General features: G+C 42.8%; 1 protein-coding gene across 1 annotated transcript in view; it reads left to right on the top strand.

The window, feature by feature from the left end:
• LOC138255404 (dedicator of cytokinesis protein 2-like) overlaps positions 1–16,899 on the top strand; it is a 1,984,107-nt gene that overhangs the window by 641,156 nt on the left and 1,326,052 nt on the right. Inside the window, exons 24-25 of the mRNA XM_069205837.1 lie at positions 11,269–11,339; positions 13,917–14,023. Of these exons, the coding sequence (XP_069061938.1) occupies positions 11,269–11,339; positions 13,917–14,023 (178 nt within the window). The remainder of the gene's footprint in view (positions 1–11,268; positions 11,340–13,916; positions 14,024–16,899) is intronic.

Genomic DNA, 16,899 nt, shown 5'->3' with positions numbered 1-16,899 from the left:
TATGGCCTTGTAGATATGGTGTGAGGCAACGCAAGTCGCGGTGCTACCTTACGCTGCGTCAGGGAGGCATTCCATGTGTCTTGCGTGTTCCCAAGCAACACACATGGGTTTTGACTAATTCCCAGATTTACAAGGATCCGTAAACCTGGGAATGCGTCAAAACCATATACCTCCCCAGGAGAGGCATTGTGGAGAATATCTTAATTTTTACGTGTTATTTCCTCTTTCTATGGGTTCTTCATTTTGTCGCACACATAGACGGAGGAAAATGCATCTGAGAATTGTTTTTTTGCAGGAAGGTGTCCCTTCCTGCACAAAAATAATCCTGCCAACAACGCAGAAGCCCTTCACCACAGTGCAATTGTGTCTGGGATGGCGTCAGGCAGCAAATTGTGCACCAGCGCAGGGGGAAAGGACAGAAATGCACCGTATCTTGTCAATACGGTGCATTTCTGCCCTTTCTAATTGGCGTGGGGCAGCGCAAAAAAATAATTTGCAGCGCTGCCCTACACCAATTCATTGTGAAGGTGCCCCTCGGTGTATAGGGAAGTACTAAGAACAATGGCCCCTGCAGTCAAAATAATACTTTGTAAGAGAGAAGTATTTTTACAACAAAAAAACAAGCTTAATACTGAGTTAAACATAACTTAAACAATACCCACGAAAGATGTCAGTGAAGTGGGGAAACGTGCCCGGTGTTCAGGCAATTGTGATTCTTATATGGGAACAGGATAATGTGCATATCCCCATTAAGAGCCTGATTTAGCATTTGACGGACGAGTTACTCCTTCACAAACGTGATGAATATCCCATCCCCGTATTACAAGTGCCATAGGGAATAATAGCGATATAATCGCAAGTGGAGCAACGATAGAGATGCTGTAGCGCTTAGAAGTCAGTACAATAGCAAGATGGGCGCTATGCTGGACTGGTTGGGTTGTTCATGGATGTCGCTCTGCCCAGGGAATCACTGTTCTTGCAGTGGGGCATGGGCAGGGGCATAACACAAGCCCCCACAGCCCTCGCGGTCTGGGGTGGGGGTGACCTCCAGGGGCACCCCTCAGCAAAACTTGCAGGTGGTGTGCTGGGGGTTAGTGGGTAGCTCCATGTTCTTTGCAGGGGGGCCCCCTCAAGTTTCTCCGCTCCAGTTCTGGAGAATTGGCGTATACTCTCGCCACACAGGGATGGAACAAATATCTACCGCTGAAGTGGAGCCATTATGGGTCTCGTGGCTCCACCCACTATGACACGTTATAGTAATAATGTGAGAATTCAATTCAGCGAAGGCCCTTTATCTCGAAATTGCATTTCACAAAGTTCTCTTTAAGGATCACAAAGGTGTTGATTTTCCTTTTTGTGGTCACTAATTCACCCCCGCGCGCCTGAACACCCTCTGCAGTGTTCACACCAATTGTTTTGAATTTTCTTCTAAGGGAAAGACAACCTACTAATGCCCGTGCCTTGTTTTTCCCCCTTTTTCTCCTTACACCCTTCTCTCCTCCAACCTCCTCCTCCCACATTTGTTTTTTGTTTCTTTATGTATTTACCCTGCCACATAAATTAGCCCTGCCACATAATTTAGTACTACCCTGCCACATAATTTAGCCAACCCGGCTACATAATTTAGTCCTACCCTGCCACATAATCTAGCCAACCCTGCCATATAATTTAGTCATACTCTGCCACATAATCTAGCCAGCCCTGCCACATAATTTAGTCCTACCCTGCCACATAATGTAGCCCTTTGCTGCTGCATTATTCCAGTGCTCCTGTACCTATGTAAGACGTCCATACTGTCGCACTGCCTTGCTGTCTCTGTTAATAATAAATCACACTCTGTATCAAATCTCAGGTATGGAAAATTATGACATTTTGTAAAAATATACATAAAATATGCCTATGATTTAGAAAAAAGAGGCAATTGTAGGACAGCACACTTAGAAAACTATGAAATAATAAAGAAATTGAGGCTGTCTTTTTCCGGTTTGTGCTACAGACATAATAACAGAGGGAACACGTAGACCAAACACCAGAAAAAGGGAAGAATGCAAGGAGATGCAGGGAAGAGTGGGCAGGGAAACAGGTGTCAAGGGAGTGTGGAAAGATGGAAAAAACACATTTGGGGAAGGAGTCTCTTTTAGCTTAGAAAAATGAGGGACAGGAGTTACACAGATGCAGGAGAATCGCAAGGGTACAAGAAAGTAAAATGAAAATAGCGCTTAATATATGTGCAGTTTGGCTAAATTACGTGGCAAGAAATCGAAAATTAGGCAACATAATGCAGCCATTTTATGGTAGTATTACCTCATAATTTTGTCATTTTTAGACTGTTAACACTATTTGGGCAACGGTTTTGCCTCCTTACTACTTTATTGCCTGTTTGTCACGCAAATACATAAATAAGCAACAGAAAGCTGACTAATAAATTGTTTAAAATCAGTATATTATGCTGCATATGATGTGTTATGTGGCAAATGCAAAACTATGCGGTATGGAAAAAATCACATATTTCCAATGGCCCTGCGTATGAACAATGTGGCACCTGCCCGCCCCCATCTTTCAGTAGCCACATGTTTAGGAAGACCCAATGTCTGTTGCTGTCTGTGCCTCTTCTGTGTCTGAGTTGACAGGGGCGGCTTCATCCACAAGAGCGGAGGAGCATCGCCCGCTAAAAAAAGTCCCCTGAGCTGAAAAATAAAATGCTAATAAAGTTTATTTATTGCCATTTTATTTTTCAACAACCCATCCTGAACCGAGTGTCTAGACGGGGCGGGGCACTGCTCTTGAGTGGCAGCAGGGAGCTCTGCACTTTAGTTTAAAGTGTACATGTCCTTTTGGCCGGCCGTCTTGAGACGGCCAGCCTGACATGCGCACTTTAAACTTCTCTAACCCAGCTGTTTTAAGACAGCTGATTTAGAGAAAGTCCAGGCCTCCAGTGCTCTTGAGAGCACTGAAAGAGGCTGCTCTCTCCAATCCTGGTGCTTCTCTCATGCTGTTTAACAGCATCAGAGCAGCGCCAGGATTGGTTGGTGCAGTTTCCTGGGTCCCGCAGTGGAGCTTCGAGGAGACACGAGGAGAGGAGAGGAGGATGCCGCAAGGTAAATGCCATGTTTTTAAATGCTATTTAAACCCCGCCTACTGTAAATAAAAGCCAGCTGCCATGGTGAGTTGAGCGTGCACATCTTCAGGTAGTGCTGCGTTGTGTGTGACAGACGCTTGTTCTGCTGTGGCCACACCTATATTCACCATGTTACCTAGTGAGGATACAACTTTTTGCATTGGCTTTCACTTTACTATGCCTCCTTTATAAACAAGTGTTGGACTTGGAGCTCTCTGCTGGATTACCCCTGAACTTTTTGCCTTCACCCACATGTTTTCTGGACCTGTTTTTGTTGTTTTTTTAGGATTCTCCACATTTTACTCCTTTATTTTTGCTGATATCGTTTTTGTTGGCCTTAGGACTCTCTGCACTTTACCACTACTGACAACTCCCTAAAAAATGGTAGACACCAAAGTCGACATTCCTACCTGCTCCCATTTGAAAGTGATCCCTTATTATGTGTAATAAGGTAACTCAATGTTATCTTAAGGGAGAGGTAGGTTTTACGGTAGTGAAAACAAATGTAACAGGTTTTCACTACCAGGACATGTAAACTTTGAAAAAACAAGCCCATCCTTTTAAATACAACACACCCTGCCTTATGTACTGTTTAGGGACTAACTTGGGTTTACTTAAAAGTAAAAAAAGGAAAGTGTGGGCCTGGCAAAAGGTTTCTCGAAATGACAATTTAAAACTGCACACACAGGCTGCAATGGCAGACCTGACACATGTTTATAGGTCTACTTAGGTGGGTGACACAGGCCCACTAATAGGATTTAATTCACAGGCCCCAGGCAGGTAAATCTGCCAAAAGGTTTATTTTGCCAGGTTAAAGTGACAGCTTAAAGGTGCCCTACAGCTTCAGTGGCAGATACATGTTTTACAAACTACTTTAGTGGGTGGCACAATAAATGCTGCTGGCCACTAGAAGTATTTAATTTACAGGTATCACCATGTACTAGGACTTGCAAGTAAATTAAATGTATCAATCAGGTGTAGGCATATTTTGCCATGTCTAGAAGGGAAAGCACAAGCACTTTACCACTGATTTACAGGGAAAAATGTATAGAGCCCTACAAGCCAACCAAAACGGGTTTAGCGAATGAAGGTAAAAATTAGGGGTGGCCGTTAGTCACGTAATTCCGTTTAGTGTAATTGCACAAACTTACCTGAGAATTATGCAAGAATATGCTTGAATTATGCGAGAAGGGTAATTCTTTATTTTGAGCTATTTCTGAGCACAAAAATAACCCTTGGGTCCAAAATGGTGTTAAGGATGCTTTGTGCACTAAGAAGCAGAACACAAATAGCGAGCCTTAGCGGCTGCTCGCACTTACTAATTGTGCTCTTGCTCAATTATTTTTTCCCCAAAATTACTCTTAATCATGTGAGGGGGAGTAATTGAATAATTATCAGCAAATCCAGTTGAAAGAGTAATGCAGAGTTGCCAAAATTACTCTGATTACTCCTGCATAATCAAAGTTCTGCCCAGAGCACAAATCTGGGGTGATCCTGCAGAAAAGACAGGGTCCAGCACTTGTCTTTATGCTTTCAGTTACAACCACCAACAGACCCTTATGTCTTCTTACCTCCAGACAATCCCTTAAAGACTCTCACACAACACTGTTCCTTCAGGTACTGTCACCCACCTGGCCCAGCCACATTGGGGGACTCATGGTTTCTTTCATTCCAAAATATACTTTTCCCTCTAGATTCAGTGGGCCATCATTCAGAGAGGGGAGTATGGCTGGGGTGGTGTCCCCCCCCCCACTAATGTTGAAAGGTATGCACATAGGGCAGACATTCACTTTAACGCTTCCACATTCTTGGCAGGATCTACTTTGGGGAAAAATATTCATGGCCGGTCTGACATGGTATTCCCAGCGATCTAGCACACCCTGCCCCAAATTTAAGAAAAGTGGCGTCATTGTTGTATTTAGCAGGATTCGCGCCAAAAATGTTGTTCTAATCCTGCAAAGTACATGGAGGCCCATTATTATAAATATTGGTGTGACTCCTTTTAGTGTCTGCTCTGTGCCGGGGTTAAAAAATGCCACAAAAAATGGCACACTGGAATCTCATAGATTCCACTCTGTCATTTTTTGTGGTCCCCGTAACGGGGCAATGCCTCCCTTGCATACATTATGCCTGACGCATAATGCATTGCACCACTTTGTAAATGTGGCGCAACGAACTTGGCCTTGTTGAACCACATTAGCATCATAAACAATTACGCTAATGTGGCGCAAGGAGGCGCTGGCCCTCTTAAATTTGGGCCCTTATGTTTCTACTAAAGACAGACTCCAAAAGTGAAGTCTGTTTTCGGAATTTTTTTTAACTAACATCCGCCATGTGCTGGAAGGTTTTCCCCACTGTATGGGGAACATTGGTGGGTTTTGTCTGTCAGCACCCCCCCGCTTTAAATGTAGAGGTCAGCAAAGTTTTTTTCATGTGAACAAAAGTTTGCTTAGTTCCTGATTATTAACCTTCATATATTTTTCTGAGTTTTCTGCTTTGCTTTGGCCTGTGCCAGGCATAGGTTTCCTTCTGCACTGTCAGCTGATGCTAGAAGGGATATGCAAGTGTGTCAGACCTTCTCACACCAGCCATGTGTAAGCTCATTTCACCTGGGCGAAGAACTTCCAAAACTTTTCAGCACAAATCAACTCTCACAAAGGAAAGCTGGATGAAGTCACTGTGTACAAAAGTCTCAATATTCTTGCGAAAAGCCAACTCACATTGACCTTTGAGACCAATTTGTATTTTTCATGGTTTTCTGAGGAATTTGCAAAAGTCATCAGAAAAATTCTCAACAGATTGGCGCACCCACATTTGAATGGAAGAGCTGGATAGGAGAAGCACCAGAGGACGTGCCGGAGGGTGTTCCTGATGGCAGAGGTAGGTGGAGCTCCACAGCCAGTGAAAAACACCAGAAGATGTGTCGTGATGCGTTCCGCCAAGAGGACATTTCCAGCAATGGAGCCAGTGGCAGCTCCACAATCAGTCAAAAACTAGGGGTTCGCTGAAAATTTCCTCTCCGCTGGCAGAGTTCACGAGTTTTGCCCACTCCATGTTCCGCATGGAGCGATGAGTTCCAGCAAACTCTGTCAACTGCTTTGTGGCAGAGTTTTGTCTCACGTGTGGCTCGCTAATGTTAAGTTGCTGAGCACGAGCGAGAATCTGCATCCCCTAGCATGATTTTCGGGCACTAGAATGCCTCCGGGAGAGGCAGGTCACGACCGGTTGAGTTGAGAAAGCTGTCGCTGAATTAGAAAATCTACTTGAGCGGCAGAAGGATGCAACCCCCTCTGGTTCTCTGATTGGTGCCGTTACAGCCCAGAACAAGCTCCCTTCACTAAAAATCAGTGCGAGCAGTGCAACATGCCGAATTCCACCTGCTCGTGGAACATCGTGGAATCGCGCAGATTTTTTATGTAACTCTGCAAGTTCCGCCCAGGCCTATCAAAAATACCAGGGGCATGTCATTGGAAGGGCTGCCAAGAGGTTGTCCTGATGGCAACGTCAGCTCCACAGTCAGTGATGAACACCAGCGGGATGGCTCATCGAAAGGGCCACCACGAGTGCGTTAGGTCTTTTCCAGGTGGCAGCAGCACCTCTACAGTCAGTGAAAAATACCAGCCCGCCAATGTTGAGTGTGGATGATGATGTAAGCGCTGGCTGGATGGCACGACAGGCAACTTGTGTCAGCTGGCCCGTTGCCGTCCACCTGGCCCCCATGCACTTCTGAAACAAACTTAACTCAAGAAGCATGAGCTTGAGCTGGTGTTAGGCGTGAGAACAGCTGCACTTGGTGCACATTGATTTTTTTTTACATTTTGCAAAAGTTATATAATGGAATATGCCAAGGAAAGTCCATTCGTGAATTGCAGAACAGATACAAGCTTTGCAAAGCTGTAAATGAGAAATAAGTCAAAGAAACACTCCGGTACATAAATGTTTATACTGTAACTGGTAAGATATGTCTTTGGGGACTGTATGACAGAGTATTCGTTATAAAAGTATCGATGACACAAATATTGACTTTACACACTCTCTCTACGTAAAGTACAAAAAAAATGATTACAAAAATAAACAATACCACAATATTGTCATACAATAGGTACATATATTGAATTATAAATATTAAATGTTTTATTAACTTTAAAAAATACATTAACAAGTAATACAAGTAATGATTAACAATTTAAAAATTAATTAACATTTTGTAAATTATCTAAAAAGAAATAAAAATAAAAGAATTTAGATGACTAATATTCAAATGAACATATTAAAAGGTATACATATTTATGAACAATTGCAAAGTAAATATTAAAAACCTCCTACCCTATTCCCCTACAATCCTAGCAACTCACCAATAAATAAATACATTCAAAGGAAGTAAAAAAATATATATATATATTTTACCAATTCAAAAAAAGTACAAACAATGATTATGCATACTTAACATTAAAATAATAACTTATAACACAAAAACTAACAAAACACAATATATTAATAAAAAAGGTAAAATGTACAACAGTATTAAAAAAAAAAAACTTTAAAAACCCAATATTGTTACCTGCCATATTCTGTCCCACAATATTCTTGACATCACAATATTTTTGAAATACTATTTGCGTCAATGTATAGTTCTGAAATGATACTAAAGTCATACAACAAAGTGGAAATCACTTAATAAAATGTAATACTATGTGAATATTAATTTTTTATTAGATCTCATAATCAATCGAATTTACAATTGATTGGGGTGTTCAAAACCATACTGCACCCTTTTTTTTCCTATGCTACCTTCTGTTGGGACAAATTTCCTCATCTGACTTTCCAAGGTGCCGGTTTCATATTTACCAGCATGATCTTGTGTCAGGTAGCCTCAGTTCATGCCCCATTAGTTGCGTACATTTTTCTTTAAGGCCTGGAATCCTTATGCTGCAGAATGCAGCACACATAGAAAGAGCAAAAAACGAGGAGAAATGAAAGCATTTTTCCTCGTTGCCCATGCTAACGCCACCCCTGGGGTGGCGTTAGATTTTGGCACTGTCACAGATTTACAATTTCTTGTAAATCCGGGGCAGCGTCAAAAGCAATGGGTGTATCTGTGAAATGCCACAGCAACACCCACTGCACGCCCCTTCCACGCAAACTGTTGTGTGTGAAGGAGCAATAGTTACAAGGTGGCGTTAAGCCACATAAAGTGGCTTAACGCCACCGTGTAAATACAGCACAGGGCACAGCTCCACCGGAGCGTCACAGGAAGTGACTCTCCAGTGGCGCTAAGGGCTTTTAAATATGTCTTTCTGTTTTGCCATATGCTACCAAGGTCCACCATGCACCAATCCTAATGCTGTTGAGCCACACTTAAAGTCTGACATGTTAGGGGCATATTTACAAGCCCCCAGCGCCTGCTTGTCCCACATTAGCGTCTTTTGTTTTTTTTATACTAATGTGGCGTTAGGAAGCCATTTTTGCTGCGCCAGATATACAAAGTGGCACAATGCATGCATTGTTAAAATGACGCTCCCATAGTAACCAATGGTCCTCCTTGCACTTTGCTGCACGAGCGTCCAAATTTTGGACGCTCGTGCAGCAAAGCACCACAATACATCAAAAATGTTGAGGTTATTGTCCTAACAACCGCCATGGTACGCCGAACTGTAAATACGTCGCACCTATGGTGTCGTTAAGTGGGGCAGAGGTGATGCAAGAAAACTGGTGCATTGGGACTGATGCAACAGTTTCTTGTAAATCTGCCCTATACAGATGTGGAAGTGGCCGAACACCTCCCAGATATCAACAAAACCAGCAAACAGGCAGATTCAGCCGGACTCAGTATACTTTTACTGGAGATAGACTGATGAATAACGTACTCCTGATGCATTCTGCCCAAGTGTGTAACACACCCTTTCTATCTTGATTTTCGTGCCCTAGACCCACTCCTGGAGCCTCAGAACCACATTATAATCTACTCCAAATGTGTCATTCTTGTGGGTGTTGGACAGAGAACAATGTTGTGAAATTTCAGGGGATCAATGCTAGATTCCTGTGATTGGGGCCAGCACTAGTTTGTGGGGACCAAGACTAACTTTTCATCTCCAGACTTTGGTGCAGAACAAGAGAGAGAAAGTAATTAAGTGCAGAAAGAAGATGAAGAGAAAGACAGGAAAACACTAACAAAGAGCGAAAACAGGGATGGAAAATAACTTGTAAGAGTGAAATGAAGAGACTGGAAGTGTAGAGCGGTGGAATAAAGAGGCATGAGGTGCAATCAAGACTACACAGTCTTAGCACTAGGCAACCGTCGAATTCGGCAGCGCCAAATATCGGCTCCTGAGAAAACCTTGAGGCCCCTGTGCATTTTGTTTCACAAACTAAGCCCTGGATAGGAAGTCGTACGTTTTACCATGCATTGTGCTGCCTTCAGGAAACACTGTTTTGTAATTTTTGTATACATGGCCAAGAGAAAATGCTATACTCTGGACATCAGACTTATCAGTGATCTAATGACCTCCATAGATCTGTACAAACCTTCCCTACTCAAAACTTTATAAAAGGCATCTCCCTACTCTCACTTCTGACGCTGCTCCCATGTTTGAATAATGAATCTTCCTACTCTCACCTTTGCCATTGCTCCCAAGTTTGAGTAAAGAATATTCCTACTCTTACCTCAGCCACTGCGCCCACGTTTGGGTAAGGAATCTTCCTACTCTCGCCACTGCCATTGCTCCCAGGTTTAGGTAAGGAATTTCTTACTCCCACCACTGCCATTGCTCCCAAGTTTGAGTAAGGAATCTTCCTACTCTCACCTCATCCATTGCTCCCAAGTTTAGGTAAGGGATCTTCCTACTCTCACCTCATCCACTGCTCCCAAGTTTAGGTAATTAATCTTCCTACTCTCACCTCATCCATTGCTCCCAAGTTTAGGTAATTAATCTTCATACTCTCACCTCAGCCATTGCTCCATGTTGGAGTAAGGAATCTTCCTACTCTCACCTCTTCCACTGCTCCCAAGTTTGAATAAAGAATCTTCCTACTCTCACTTCTGCCGCTGCTTCCAAGATTGAGTAAGGAATCTTCCTACTCTCACCACTGCCATTGCTTCCGCCGTTGAGTAAGGAATCTTCCTACTCTCACCTTTGCCATTGCTCCCAAGTTTGAGTAAAGAATATTCCTACTCTTACCTCAGCCACTGCGCCCACGTTTGGGTAAGGAATCTTCCTACTCTCGCCACTGCCATTGCTCCCAGGTTTAGGTAAGGAATTTCTTACTCCCACCACTGCCATTGCTCCCAAGTTTGAGTAAGGAATCTTCCTACTCTCACCTCATCCATTGCTCCCAAGTTTAGGTAATTAATCTTCATACTCTCACCTCAGCCATTGCTCCATGTTGGAGTAAGGAATCTTCCTACTCTCACCTCTTCCACTGCTCCCAAGTTTGAATAAAGAATCTTCCTACTCTCACTTCTGCCGCTGCTTCCAAGATTGAGTAAGGAATCTTCCTACTCTCACCACTGCCATTGCTTCTGCCGTTGAGTAAGGAATCTTCCTACTCTCACCTTTGCCATTGCTCCCAAGTTTGAGTAAAGAATATTCCTACTCTTACCTCAGCCACTGCACCCACGTTTGGGTAAGGAATCTTCCTACTCTCACCACTGCCATTGCTCCCAGGTTTAGGTAAGGAATTTCTTACTCCCACCACTGCCATTGCTCCCAAGTTTGAGTAAGGAATCTTCCTACTCTCACCACTGCCATTGCTCCCACGTTTGAGTAAGGAATCTTCCTACTCTCACCTCATCCATTCCTCCCAAGTTTCAGCAAGGAATCTTACCTACTCCCACCTCTGCCATTGCTCCCGCCTTTGTGTAAGGAGTGTTCCTACACTGACCTCTGCTACTGTTGCCATCTTTGAGTAAGAAATCTTCAAACTTTTCCCTGTCTTCTACTGCCTTTAGCTAGACGAGCGCCAGACAGATGCCGCCTACACACATAAATACAAAGACCTAGGATTCCGAATAGTCCCAACTTCATCCCTCATGGTGATGGCTTAGACCTGGTTCTTCCTGCAGATTTCTTAGATGGCTAGCACACACTAGTAGAATCTGGGCTGCTTCTCTCTGGAGTAATATATTACTCAGTGTTTTCTCTTCTTTGCAGGGCGCTGCTTTGAAATACATCCCTTCGGTGTTGGAAGACATGTCCGAGCTCTTTGACCATGTCCTGCTCAGGTGAAGGCATGATTTACTCATTTTATAGTGAACGAGTGAGCTACTGATTAATTCTATGATAATGAGTGAGTGAGCTACCGGTAACTCATTGTGAAGATGAACGAACAAGCACGGAGTTATTCACAGGCGTGATACAGCTAGCGCCTACTCAGATGATAGTGAATGAGGGAGCTAGCAGTGACTTCTATGATAATGAATGAACCAGTGATTACCCATCTGAAAGGCTCCCATTTTTCAGTTTTTACTGATTTTTTCAGATAAATACAGACAGAAAACTATGTGTTCCCTGTCTGTATTTATTTTTAAAAGTGGAAAATACAGAAAATTGTGATTCTTGTGAGTGACTCGCCATGCTGTCTTTGGTGAATTCCAGGCCAACAGCTGAGCATATAGAGAGCAAGGGAGTTAAAAACAGGATGAGAATTCCTTAACTACAATCATATGTTAAAGTATATATCAATTTGAATAATAATCTGTACCCGTGGGTATACTGTTTTGTTATATTTGGTTGCTTAAGTTGCTAAAATGCAACAGGCATCAAAGTAGGAGTGTAACTCACCAGTTAAATGAATTTGGAAATGCGCCATTTTACGACTCCATTTATTCTCAAAACACAAAATAAATATAGATAAATGGCAGTAAGATGGCCAAAAAATAAATATGAATAAATATAGACGGAAATGTTAAAAATCATAAATACCATAAAACTGGGAGCCTCACCCATACGGTGGTGATTGGGCGAGATACACGTTACTCATACGATGAGAAAACATGCTGGTAAATACTCATATCATAGTGATCTATCTATTACCCCATGAAGATGAGTAATTGAGCTAGGAATGACTTATATAATGTTGACTGACTCAGCTATATAGAAATAATGTGCTGTTGTATGAGTAATTCAGCGATTATTCAAATGGTTCTGTGTGAGCAAGCCTGATTGTGTGTTGGCAGATAATTAAAGGCCTCATTTACAAAAACTGCTGCATCGTGATCGATGCGCCAGTTTTCTTGCGCCGCCCAGTGCCCCCCTTTACGACGCCATGGGAGCGCTGTAGTTACAATACAGTGCTCCATGGCGCGCAGTGTCCACAACTGCGTCAGAAATTCTGACGCAGTTGCGGCGGTGAACCTTGGCAAAAGGTTTGACACTAGTCCAGCAATGCTAAGGGGGCCCTATTGAGAACAGCCCAGCGACACTTTAACGCCTTCCCTGAGCAGGCGTTAAAAAAACTGCTCTGACAGCACAGAATGACGCAGTGAAATCTCTTGGATTGCGTCATCTCTGCAGGGCGTTAAGCGGGGGAATGCCTCCTGTGCATATGTTATACCTGGTGCAGGTATAATGTAACACAAGGCTTTACAAACTGGCCCACTGCTACATTGCGCCAGTTAGTAAATGCGTCACTGTGTGAGGGACTGTTTGTGCCGCCGTATCGTAACTGAAAAAGGGCGCTATGGTGGCGCAAGGGGCTTGTAAATGAGGCCCTGATTGTCATAAAAAGTCTCCTTTCTGCCGCATTGAACTTGCTGGAAATATTTGGTGGCAAACTTTTGGTGTGGGGCTCCGGTATGGTAAATCTGGTCATAGACACCCAGTGAAGAATGAAAAGTGAGTTATTCTGTAAAAATCGACTTACAGGGCACAGCATAGATACCTTTTCAGTTCCTTAACAATTATAGTTTACATCCATCAATGATTTAAAAAAATATTCCTTTATTTTCGAATTTCATAACTCATATTTTCATGTATTAAACTTAATAATATTGTCTATATGGTATTGGGTAACCCATATATTTCACCAGATTACAGATTACTGATTACTTCATTTTTACCACAATGCATACCAAACCATTAAGTAAAATAATTTATTGTATGAGTAATTAAAATCTTCACAATGATCTCAAAACACATAGAAGATTTTATCAGTATGTTGCTTTAAAATGAAGCAAACAATGGAATAGACCTTCCATAAAGCAATATCCAAACCGTTTCAAGCCATTATTGCTTTCTTCAGCGATCACTCCTATGCTGGTGAGTGAGCGACCTATTGATTACTCATAAGATATTGACCCAGCTCATAGCCAATCCTGTGGTGGTTGTGAATGAATAAGCTAAGATTTGCACAGATATTGGAGTTACAAACATGTAAATCTATGTAGACTAGATTTACATGCTTACTACTCTTTGACACGTGTGTGGATAGGCACAGATAACAAACTTGAAACTAAGGGTCTGATTTATAACTAGACGGATAGAATAAGCTGTCAGAAACATGACGGATATCCCGTCTGCCGTATTCCAATCTCCATAGGCTGTACTGGGCGGATGGGATATGCGTCACGTTTGTGATTGAGTATTCCCCTCTGCCAAGATCTGAATCGGTCCCCTGATCTGCTGTGAAACTGACTCAAGAAGTTACCAGGTCTATCCTGCACTCCAGACATAGCTGAATGTCATTGAGAGTTGGGGATGCTGGCCAGCTGGAGGATCTTCCACCATCAGTTTCTTTGAAACGCTGTGATTGATGTTCCTCGATTTGTCTACCCATAATTCTCTCCTCGTTCCTCTTCTAGTAAGCTGCTGAGAGATTTCATTGGCAACCTACCACCGCGGCGTCTTCTGAAGCAAAAGCTGCACTCGATGATAGCCATCGTTGACACAAAGTTCTTCAAGATCCATGGTAAGTGGGGACCTCTTGGCCTTCTTCAGAGATGTGTCTGAAACAAACACAGGGTGCAGTTATCAATTATACAGGATAAAACTTCACCAAAATGCTTCCCTACAAAATCAGTCCATGTAGGTGGCCAGGGATGGGCTCCAAATCCCCAGTTTCAGATTTAAAGTGACGGCCCATTGTGTCCTTTTTTCATTGATCTCGAATCAGAACCCTTTAATTTCATCAAATGTAATTATTACATAATCGGATCTCTCGATTAAGAGTCTTTCATTATAGGTGCTTTGCTACTTATCGCACCCGATAAAGATACTCTTGGGATCATGATTTATGGAGTGTGATAAATAAATGAAGGGATGGTAGGGTGATTATACCTCTAGAACATTTCACACATCTGTTTTTAACACTATCTAAGGGACCAGGAATAAAATAGATTGACATTGCAGCGGGTACCCCTAAGGTACTTTTAAAACGAGGATCCCTCAAAACATATGATAATCAATCACAGAAAAGCCGAGTGCTCCACCCCTGCTGATGGTGACGGTGTGTAGCAGCCCTATGATGAAGCATGCCACTAATACTGGGTGAGGGCATTTTTATCCTATCAGGAGAGACCCCAGTAGGAGATGAATAATCCCCTGACCATATCTCATCAACCTCTTGCTCTGTGATAGGTTTATATTGTGAGAGGTGGGTTGATGAGTGGTACCTCTCGCCTCTCTTTGGTGCCAGTACTAATTGCTGTGTGGAAATGCAGATTGTTGCTTACCGCACCAGAATACGTATGCCCAAAAATGTAGGTTGACTTTTTCACCTGGTAAATTTCGGCAGGTTTGAAGGCTGGGTTGGTTAATCTGACATTTGTTTTTCAAAGACATACTCAAAATTCTGACACCTGTGCTGAAAGGGAGTTCCAAGGGAGTCGTAATTAAATGAGGCACTGGTAATCAACATCCAAGTATCTTATTATGGACAGAAATATAAATAAGAATTGGCAAGTTAGCATACAATATGTTCAATAAGTGCCTTGTGGTTAAGTCAGTGAGCATGGCCCCAACAGGACAAACAGGAGATGCTCTTGTCTATGGCTAAACATAGTTTAAAACTTTTCCCACTTTGTAGTTGTACTGTACAGTACAGCAAATATGCAATGTTAGAAATATTTTAAGAAAATAAACATTTCTAGAATGTTATGTTTACATCAAGGAGGCAGAAATTTTATCTCAAACCCTTGTCTACCTTTTTGAGTAGCTAGGGACTTGTGTACGAATCCGTGGCTGGTTGCACGGGTACGTCCATGTGCAACTCATGGGACTACCCAGTAGAGCAACATTGCATTACTTTAGAGCTGCTTCCAGTGCAAATCAAGATTCACCAATATGCAGGTGAAACACAAATCTTCAGAAAGTCTCCTCTGCTTGAGACATCTAATGCCTCAAACACTGCTGCACATCAACCAGACTGGATCTCAAGTGCCTACCTGAAGCTCAACCCCCACTGAGACAGGGTTCCTAGTATGTGTTATATGTGTGTGTGTGTGTGTGTGTGTGTGTGTGTGTCTGCTTCATCTCGAATGTCAGTCTCAGACGTGGGCGAGCAGCTCATCGGTCTATCAGTTTCCTCATTGTCTCTCTTCTAGGGTCAGGGGGACCCCATTGATGAACCATCACTGTAGTAAAGATTGGTCCCTCAGTAGTGGGCCCTCTCATTACAAAGCCAATCTGTACTTCATTCATCCCTATGATAACACCACAAAAAGTCGAACATTGCGTCACCACAGCTCTCCTCAAAAACCCTTACTGAGACCCAGGCAGTCTTTGCTCAGTATATGGCCTAACCTGTTTCACCTGAGTCTGTTGTCATTCTCACCGGGTCATCTGTTTTCAGTCTCTTGTTGCATAGGATCTTTAGCGGCTTGCAGTCTGACTTCAGACATATGGGAGCGATGGAACCATCACATCAGAGAGGACATACTGCATCTGTGGTTCTCAGTGCTTAATTTGAGCCGGTGGTTTCCGGTGCTTGGCACCAGCACTTAATTGTTGGCACCGGTACTTATAACTGCCCACCACATGGTGCTGCTGTCTGTCTAATTTTGAAATGAGAAGAGCAGCAGTTGTTAAATATTTATTTATACATTAAATTTGGCCAATACCCGCAGCCCAAGCCATTCATATAGCGTTGGGCAGCCTGGAATAGTCCAAATTGTCACTCTTGTAGAAGGGGAATGGTTAGTAGTTGTGATTGCCAGCGTTGGAAGGGCCAATGGGTAGTGCAAGCTGCGGTGGCCTCCTGACAAGGACCCTGGCACTGCCTCATTTACAAATTGAGCCCCGAAGTCACTGCTGTGCCTAATACACTTTGGAACTCTTTGATGTCATTTCCTAAAATGTGTCGCCTCAGTGACCGGGCTGGCCACACCAGAGCTGGAGGAATACACTCAACTGGAAAACTAATTCAATCTCAGAACCTGTGTTTGTTAAACTACCCCTCTCACTTTTGGAATGCTGGAATCTGCACTCGCTCCCAGCGGTTGCATGTCAGAATATCTTGTACAGAAACATCTTCCAACAAAAATATTGTGTCCTAATTGTCGTGCACAAAAATATTTTGCCAAACTGTGTAGATTTTCTGCTGTTAACTGCAAGGGAGTGATATTTCTGTATAAAATATTTAGAACATGATATTTTTGTAGACAATATTAAGAAAATTATATTTCTGTCCGACAATATTCTGGCAAGCCGAAATAACATATGTATTGCCCTTCTTAACCCAGAACATGGAATCCGCTAACATGGATTCCACGTGTATGATAAGTGCACTCCACTGTGGCTGATCTCACAGAAGGGTATCAGGATTCATGAATATATCAGACCTGTCAT

This window comes from Pleurodeles waltl, chromosome 1_1, assembly GCF_031143425.1.
Source record: "Pleurodeles waltl isolate 20211129_DDA chromosome 1_1, aPleWal1.hap1.20221129, whole genome shotgun sequence".
Taxonomy (NCBI): domain Eukaryota; kingdom Metazoa; phylum Chordata; class Amphibia; order Caudata; family Salamandridae; genus Pleurodeles; species Pleurodeles waltl.
This window is presented reverse-complemented; position numbering and strand designations above follow the sequence as displayed.